This window comes from Mandrillus leucophaeus, unplaced genomic scaffold (genome assembly GCF_000951045.1).
Source record: "Mandrillus leucophaeus isolate KB7577 unplaced genomic scaffold, Mleu.le_1.0 Scaffold922, whole genome shotgun sequence".
NCBI classification, from domain to species: domain Eukaryota; kingdom Metazoa; phylum Chordata; class Mammalia; order Primates; family Cercopithecidae; genus Mandrillus; species Mandrillus leucophaeus.
In genome coordinates, this window is record NW_012110053.1 from 392,931 (window position 1) to 401,403 (window position 8,473).

General features: G+C 49.4%; 2 protein-coding genes across 5 annotated transcripts; both read left to right on the forward strand.

Annotated features, from left to right (window-relative positions):
• RPL41 (ribosomal protein L41) lies at nucleotides 1-1,229 on the forward strand. The gene is made up of 4 exons (XM_011970014.1): nucleotides 1-70; nucleotides 185-209; nucleotides 589-611; nucleotides 880-1,229. Exons 2-4 carry the CDS (start codon nucleotides 198-200, stop codon nucleotides 920-922), a joined length of 78 nt encoding a protein of 25 aa, XP_011825404.1. The 5' UTR covers nucleotides 1-70; nucleotides 185-197; the 3' UTR covers nucleotides 923-1,229.
• A 325-nt stretch (nucleotides 1,230-1,554) lies between these two features.
• On the forward strand, nucleotides 1,555-6,797 carry ZC3H10 (zinc finger CCCH-type containing 10). 4 transcript variants are annotated; one of them, XM_011970018.1, is made up of 4 exons: nucleotides 1,658-1,714; nucleotides 2,495-2,558; nucleotides 3,949-4,152; nucleotides 4,714-6,797. In XM_011970018.1, the coding sequence occupies exons 3-4, from the start codon at nucleotides 4,001-4,003 to the stop codon at nucleotides 5,303-5,305; spliced, it is 744 nt and encodes a 247-aa protein (XP_011825408.1). In that variant the 5' UTR covers nucleotides 1,658-1,714; nucleotides 2,495-2,558; nucleotides 3,949-4,000; the 3' UTR covers nucleotides 5,306-6,797. The 4 variants fall into 4 exon arrangements, with proteins under 4 accessions (XP_011825405.1, XP_011825407.1, XP_011825408.1 ...); XM_011970015.1 differs by having other exon boundaries at nucleotides 1,555-1,714; nucleotides 3,949-6,797; XM_011970017.1 differs by having other exon boundaries at nucleotides 1,616-1,714; nucleotides 2,351-2,558; nucleotides 3,949-6,797.
• The last annotated feature ends 1,676 nt before the right edge of the window (nucleotides 6,798-8,473 follow it).

Genomic DNA, 8,473 nt, shown 5'->3' on the forward strand with positions numbered 1-8,473 from the left:
ACCCGGCGCTCCATTAAATAGCCGTAGACGGAACCTCGGCTTTCTCTCGGCCTTAGCGCCATTTTTCTGGGTGAGTGTGTTTGCTTCCTGTGATCGCATTCCGCGTACAATCCGTAGACATCTGACCTCGACACTTACCATCATCACACCAAACTAACTGTAGCCTTTCTCTCTTTCCCTGTAGAAACCTCTGCGCCATGAGAGCCAAGGTGAGCGGTTCCTGGTAGTAAGCTTGGGAGGTAGGAGTTGGCGAGTAGTAGGGGGAGACTAAGGAAAGTCCGCCATACCTCCTGAACTACTGGGTTTCAAGGGTACCAAGAACTGGTGGGAGAGGAAAAGTAGTTTGTAAGAGAGCTAGCGGTTAAGTGCTATGGGTAGAGAGGGTGGGAATTAGAAAAGGGTGGAAGTCTGATTTTATGTTGCGAGGGTGTCCAAGTTACTGATGTAGTTGCTACGACCAATCTCATACTTGGTTAAGAATCTGCCCGGTTCTAAAGAGTGCATTTCATATCCCTCCTAAGCCTACTAATAAGCTTTATCTCTCTTTTTTTTAAAAAAAATTATCTGCTGCTTGTGAACGGTTGCTAGTGGAGGAAGAAGCGAATGCGCAGGTATGTTGGAGACTTTGCCAGCCCAGGAGGAGGGAAGTTCCTTGGACAAAACTTAGGAGAAACATTTGGTTTGGAAATCTTAAAAGATCTTTAGGAGAAAAACGTTTGAGTATTTTCTTCCTAGAGCAAAGGATAGAACAGAGGACGATAGAACCGTAGTGCTTGTTCATTTTACCACCTCATGTTATGTGCACGTTTGATTTAATGTAGGAGGGAAAGAACTCTGGTTTGAGAATAGGTGTATTCCATTCCTGTGTTTGCTTTTCAGGCTGAAGCGCAAAAGAAGAAAGATGAGGCAGAGGTCCAAGTAAACCGCTAGCTTGTTGCATCGTGGAGGCCACAGGAGCAGAAACATGGAATGCCAGGCGCTGGGGATGCTGGTACAAGTTGTGGGACTGCATGCTACTGTCTAGAGCTTGTCTCAATGGATCTAGAACTTCATCGCCCTCTGATCGCCGATCACCTCTGAGACCCACGTTGCTCATAAACAAAACTGCCCATGTTGGTCCTCTGCCCTGGACTTGTGACATTCTGGACTATTTCTGTGTTTATTTGTGGCCGAGTGTAACAACCCTAAAATAAATCACCTCTTCGCTCTTTTAGCTGAAGAATTAAATCGTCTTGTCTATTATGTTTTTTATGGTTCCATCGGGTGGGGGTTTTCTATCATTACAGTTTGCCCTGTCACTGCCTGTGCTATGGAGGATATCAAAGGCAACAGCCCGGGTTATGTGGTGTGGTTTGCATCTCGATGGAGCTGGATGGGATATGATATATCACTGGAGGCAGGTTTTAGATTTCGCGGGTTATTTGGGGCCAATGCTGGTACCGCCCCTACCTTCCAGGAGGCCTGCCTTGACGACTACTGCTTAGTAGACTGCGTCGCGCCCTTGGGTTAGGTTGCCATGGTGACACGCAAAGCGTGGTGGGAACTTCCTGCGGCATGTCGCACGCCTACTTTGTAGACCATAGAGTATGGTTCCGGGTCTGGTAGCTAGAGCGTCACTTCTTCCGCAGGAAGCGGAAGAGCGATCGGGTGGGCGGCTCTTTGTCGAAGCTAGAGGACCGGCAGGCGGCAGCAGCAACTACGGCGGCGGCGGCAGGTGAGGGAGGCGGGAGACTTAGGTGGAGGCCGCGCCCGGAGGGGAGGAGTCGGGGCCGGCCCAGCGACTGGGCTCGGCCGGGCCACACAAGGCCCCCCAGAACCGAGCTGGCTCGTCCTCACACCCCAGGGCAGTGCCCCTTTTCTGACTGACCCCGCATCGCGAGCAAACGCCAGCTTCGTGACGTCACAACCCTGCCCATCCCCTCAGCTTGATGACACCTGGAGCCCCAGCTCCCCGCTTCACTTCGCGCGCCCTTAGTGTCCCTTTCACGTAGCCCACGGCTGAGCGCCAGCGGCAGTGCACGGAACCTGCCAAGCTAGAAGACTTGCTGCGGGAAAACTCCTAGGACTTTTTTCGCAAACTCTAGGGTGTTGGGAAGCGTCACAATCACTGCCTCCAAGTCTAATCGGCCATCCCACTGCACTGTCAGGCGCTGCCCTTTTAAGGTTCCTCACTAGCCATTACTAACTCCAACCCTTAGCCGGGCTCTGACCCTCACATCCTCTTTCATCTTGATGCAGGGCGTCCCGCACCCTTTGTTCACTCAGAGCTGGTTTTCCAACCCATGCTCCCAGTCCTTCCGAATTAGTTTTTTCTCTTACTCTTCTTACTGGCCACTTCTTCCTTGGACAGGTGAAGTTCAGTTTGAACCCTGAGAAAATCCTGACGTTCCCTAAGCTTTGCCGTTTTGTCAGATTTCTTTCTTGTGACAACCACCCCATTGTCCTCCACTCTTACCCCTCCTTCCACCCAAGTCTGTGTTTTTTTCCTGCTCAGAACCCAGCAGTGATGTGGAGGTGGAGACCCACAGGAGCCCCGGACTTCACCTGAGCTACCTCAGGTATCAATTTTGGGAGAGTTGGGTGGGGAGGAGCATCATATCTAATTATCTGCTGCTGGTGCGACTTGCAACGTGAGCCAGGTTTGGATAGATGGCATTTGTACTTCACCTGGTCATTCCCTTTTACTAAAAGTTTGTATCTTTTACCACTTCTTTCCTTGATTGCTTCTATTATTCTGGGACTATCTCCCTTTAGAGGAGGAGGACACTCTTACAGATTCTCATGTAACTGTGGTCTCTGGTTTGGTTCGTTCGTTTTAGGGAGACCTAAAGGCAAAGTCACAGCAGTGGGATGGGGTAGGTCAAGGCCAAAGTAATCAGGAAAGATTCACTTATGCTCAAAGGGAGCAATGTGAAGTTTTCCTATTTCAGCGGCAGAGGGAGCCTGAACACCGCATAGGAAAGACTTGGGAGGTCAGACACGTGGTAGCAGGGACTCCAGGTCTTACTAGGGGTGGAGAGAGGGGAGGGCTAGAACCAGGGCAGTGGACTGACATTCCAAAGCTCTCTTGGGAAATAGGAGACTTAAAAAGCTTTTATGGAGTCTATAAATAAAGAGGATCTTTATGGGTTGAGAAATGGTGTGGCTGGATGTCAGTGGGATCTTCACAGAGGGGAGTAGGAAGGGGGTGGAGAATGGGGAAAGGTCACTTGTTCCTGTGAAATTAACTCCTTCCCACCTTGACCTTATCACAAATGGTTTGTCCTGGAAATCTAGAAGTGGAGATTCTAACTGAGAACTCATACCCTGAAATAGAGGGGGCTGACCTCTCTGCCGCTGACAGTGATGATGGGTAGGAGGGAATACTAAAATATGACAAGTTTTGAGACTCCCCTCAAGCTGGTGACACCAGTCTCTTCACCCAGGATTTCTTGGCTTCTAGAGATTTGATACGTGCAGAGCCCTCACCTGAGGAAAAGGAAAAGGGGTTAAGAAAGTTTTGTTACCATCTTCTACAACCCTAGTAGCTCAGTAGTAGCCTATCTTGGGCACTATTCCCAGTTTCCTCCCAGACTGTTCAGATACTGACTGCAGTTTTAATTTCACTTCCACAACTTTAATAAGGTCAGCTCAGAAGGAAAGATGAAATCCAACACTTATTTTTTCCCTGCTCCCTCCTGGGCCTATCGTCATTAGTGAAATTAGGTGGCTTCACCCCAACTCCTTCCCTCCTCTGTTAGCCAGGCAAGTGTGAATCATTCTGACCCAGACCAGGTGCACAAAAGCCTGGGCGGGACTTTTGATGAGTCAGACATTTCAGCCAGAATTCTTATCCCTTAGATTCTCCATCTCTAAAGCCATTACCCCTCTGGGCCGCCTGCTCTATAGTCAGGAAGAGTGGGATCTCCCTGGAGGACTCCTGTTTGATACAGTTCTCCTCTTTTGTAGTGGTCACCAAGAGTGGCAAGATAAAGAAAACCCTGAGTTGGGCGGGACCAGGATGCCTGACCGGGACAGCTATGCCAACGGTACCGGGAGCAGCGGTGGAGGCCCTGGAGGTGGTGGCAGCGAGGAGGCCAGTGGGGCAGGGACAGGCAGTGGCGGGGCCAGCTCAGATGCCATCTGTAGAGACTTCTTGAGGAATGTGTGCAAGCGAGGCAAGCGTTGCCGATACCGCCACCCAGACATGAGTGAGGTGTCCAACTTGGGGGTGAGCAAAAACGAGTTCATCTTCTGCCATGACTTCCAGAACAAGGAGTGTAGCCGCCCAAATTGCCGTTTCATCCATGGCTCCAAGGAGGATGAGGATGGCTATAAGAAGACAGGAGAGCTTCCCCCACGGCTGAGGCAGAAAGTAGCAGCTGGCCTTGGCCTTTCACCGGCAGACCTACCAAATGGCAAGGAGGAGGTCCCTATCTGCCGTGACTTTCTCAAGGGTGACTGTCAGAGAGGAGCCAAGTGCAAGTTCCGTCACCTGCAGCGGGATTTTGAGTTTGATGCTCGGGGTGGAGGAGGCACTGGTGGGGGCTCAACAGGCTCAGTCCTCCCAGGACGACGTCATGATCTCTATGATATCTATGACCTTCCTGACAGGGGCTTTGAGGACCATGAGCCAGGCCCAAAACGCCGGCGAGGTGGATGCTGCCCCCCTGATGGCCCTCATTTTGAGTCATATGAATATAGCTTGGCTCCACCGCGAGGGGTGGAGTGCAGACTGCTAGAGGAGGAGAATGCCATGCTCAGAAAGCGGGTAGAGGAGTTAAAGAAGCAGGTCAGTAACCTGCTGGCCACCAATGAGGTATTACTGGAACAAAATGCTCAGTTCCGCAATCAGGCCAAGGTCATAACCCTGAGCTCCACTGCACCAGCGACTGAGCAGACTCTGGCCCCCACTGTGGGCACTGTCGCTACTTTTAACCATGGCATTGCCCAGACTCACACTACTCTCAGCAGCCAGGCTCTACAGCCTCGTCCAGTGTCCCAGCAAGAACTGGTGGCCCCTGCTGGAGCTCCAGCAGCTCCCCCAACTAATGCTGCACCTCCTGCTGCTCCACCACCCCCACCCCCACACTTGACCCCAGAGATCACGCCACTGTCAGCTGCCCTGGCTCAAACAATTGCCCAGGGAATGGCACCCCCACCTGTCTCCATGGCTCCTGTGGCTGTATCTGTGGCTCCTGTGGCCCCTGTGGCTGTATCAATGGCCCAACCCTTGGCAGGAATCACAATGAGCCACACCACCACTCCCATGGTGACTTACCCTATCGCTTCCCAGAGCATGCGCATCACGGCCATGCCACACTGATGGGGCTAATGGACACTTCCCTGGTATAGCCTCCCAGGGCTGGGGTCAAGGGGCCCTTGCCCACTTGCCTAGCCCTCCCCAGCCCTGTCTGAAGGGCTCCCTTGAGAACTAGGACAAGAGACTACAAGGAGTATGTCCTGAGGAGGGGTTGGGTTGGTGTGTTTTCTCTCACCTCCCTTTTATGAGGGTCCTCTTGTCCATCTTCAAGCCTCACAGTGGGGGCTTGCAGAGGAATGCAGACTGAAGCCAGCAGAGAGGAAGGACTGACTGAAGGGCTGTGTCCTCTTATGGGAATTTGGGAACATCCCTCGTCTTGTCCTCTCTTCTGCACAGCACAGGTTCCAGCACTGGTTTTGGAAGAAAAAAATACCCTGCCCAGAGGGAAAGCCAGGAAAGATTGGGAAGTGGGTGATTAGGAGAGAAGGCCTGACAGGAGCCTTCAGACAATTTGGGTCCTAGTTGGTTGGGTTGGACAATAAAGGAATTGCTTCTGGGCCCTGGGAAGGCTGGGACTGTAGTGCTCCAGCCCAAAGACTAGGGAAGCATTCATTACCCTAGTTTGGCCTGAAAATCCATAGGGCAGGGCCCACTACTTTCCAAAGAAATAAAAGAACAATTATTTTTAACAAATGGAGGCAGTGAAAACTTGCTTAGATATTCTGTGTGGAAGATGGGAGCAGTAAATAGATCTCATGCCAAAATGGGATAAAGACCCCAGCCTCACATAGCTTTGGTAAGATGGATAGAAGCCAGTGAAGAAGGGTAGGGACCCAGAACAAGACCAAATGGGGCTTTGGGGAAGGCACTTTATGGGGCAAAAGCTTTGGAGCCACCTAGTCTAGTTTAAAAATAGTCCCATCTGTTTCTGGTCTCTGTCGGTATGTGCTGTTCCCAGGTTGCCTTAGTAACCAGGGCTCCTAGGGTCATTTAGCGGGGCAGGCAGTAAGGAGGGTGTATTTGCTGAGAAATGGGGATGGGATGTTACATAGTTGACAGGTCCTTATTCAAACAGAGCAGGACAGGTGGAGTTGATGGCAGTTGCCTCTGAGTTGATGGCAGTTAATGTCCCTCCTACGATGGCAGTTAATGTCCCTCCTACGCCAGCCCTTCCTCAGTGGCCAGTTCCTTAAGCCTTCAAGGCTTAGGAGGTCTGGGAAAAGAGTCCTTCCAGGGACACAAGGCTCAGGGTCCATCCCTTTCCTCTATCTCCACATAGCACCAGAAGTTTTAAATCTACTTTAGTCAGTAAGGCCAGGGGCCCCAATAGTCAAACCTCAGTTCCTCCTCAGCTCACGGCTGATGTAGGGAAAACAACTCAGGTGTCTAGTCTAATGGGACAGTAGATTTGGGGGTAGAGAGTGATCCTGGATTGTGTTCCCCCTCGTTATATCGTGCTACCTCTTGCTGTCTTGTCTGGTTGATCACTCAGGTCGCATCTGGGATTGGAGATGGTGGGCTAGGTCAAGGCCAGTCATTAAAAAGCCTAAAGACTGAAAGTGGGCTAACATTGTTTGTGGATTTTAGAAGCAACACATTGATAAGTTTAATGTTGTTTTTTTGGGGCACAAGTTTTGTTTTGTTTTTTGAGATGGAGTCTTGCTCAGTTGGCAGAAGACTGGAGTGTAGTGGCACAATCTCAGCTCGCTGCAACATGCGCCTCCTGGGTTCAAGTGATTCTGTTGCCTCAGCCTCCTGAGTAGGTGGGACTACAGGCACCTGCCACCAAGCCCAGCTAATTTTTTTATTTTTAGTAGAGACGGGGTTTCATCATGTTGGCCAGAATGGTATCGATCTCTCGTGATCCACCCGCCTCAGTCTCCCAAAGTGCTGGGATTACAGGTGTGAACCACCGTGCCCAGCAATTCTAGACTATGAAAAGAGATGGCTTACGAGCATTTAGAGAAGAATGTAACAATAGATACCAACATGAATTATCAGTCAAATCCTGACTGACTGTATTTCCTCCTTGCCAAGTTATCTCCAAAGAGGTAGATTTGGAAACTTTAGACGTTGTATGTCTTGTATGTATTTACTCCAGCTAAAGACCACCAAGAATACACCTGGTAATTGAGCAAGTTGGGTTTAATGCTCACTGCAGTGAGGGGGAGGGCTCACCATTGAGAATACATGGTGTGTCTCAGCATGAGGGTGTTAGGAAGGACTTAGAGGACTTAGACTTTGGTTAAGTGATTTTGGGGAAGATTCAAGAAAGCGGGTGTTTTTATGGGTTGGGTGCTGTTAAGGGAAGCAAGGATAACTCTATGATTGGGTAGCTTGTCTAGAAGAAGGGCAGACAAGTGAACCTAAGCTGCAGTCGATGATGAAGTCACTAGCTGGGAAAGGGGATGTTTGCTGTTTTGTGGTTTGCACACTGACCTTGTTTTGTGCTTAAACAAAATTGTCAAGTGATTTTGTTTTTTGTCTCACTTCATCACAGTCACTGAGTGATCTTGTCCGATGCTGGTGTTTTGTGAGATTGTGTCCAAGAGAACTCCTGACCTCAAATAGAAGAGAACTTTTGGACACAAACGCACATAGCTTACAGGTACTACCTGTGAGCACCAGGTCAGCCCTAACAGCTCTGAAGCCTGGCTGTGTCAGACCAGTTCCCAGATTACAGGAGCTGCTTTCCTCTCACCTGCTAAGTCATCACAGATAAGAGGAAAATTATGGGTCAGTTAATAGTAGCATTTTTTCCTTTCAAATGGCTCTGGTTAAAAAATAATAAGATAAAAAAATAGCATTTGGTGGAATCAAACTGAACACTTGTACTTAGTGTTGGTTAGGGCATTTATGTTAGTGAAATCTCTGTTCTCTAGTGATAAGCCCAAGGGCTGTGTTTTATTATAAAAAGAAAAAACCCAACTTGGGTAAACATATAAAAAGCCCATTTATCAACAGTAACACAGGAAGAGCTAAATAATATCCAAAGTGTCTGTAACTTGGATTGACTAAAACACTGGAGCACTCTCACACTAAAAACTTGCTTGGATCTTGAGCTTGTCGGGGAACAATGTTAGAGATCTATATGAGCAATAATTCACATGAGAACAACCTGGGACTTCCAGTTGGCTGCAAAAAAATAGAATCTTAGCCCTCAATGTGTCCATTTATAAATATTAAGAGCATGCTATGTTCTAGGCATCTTTCTAGGAGGCTCCATAAGGG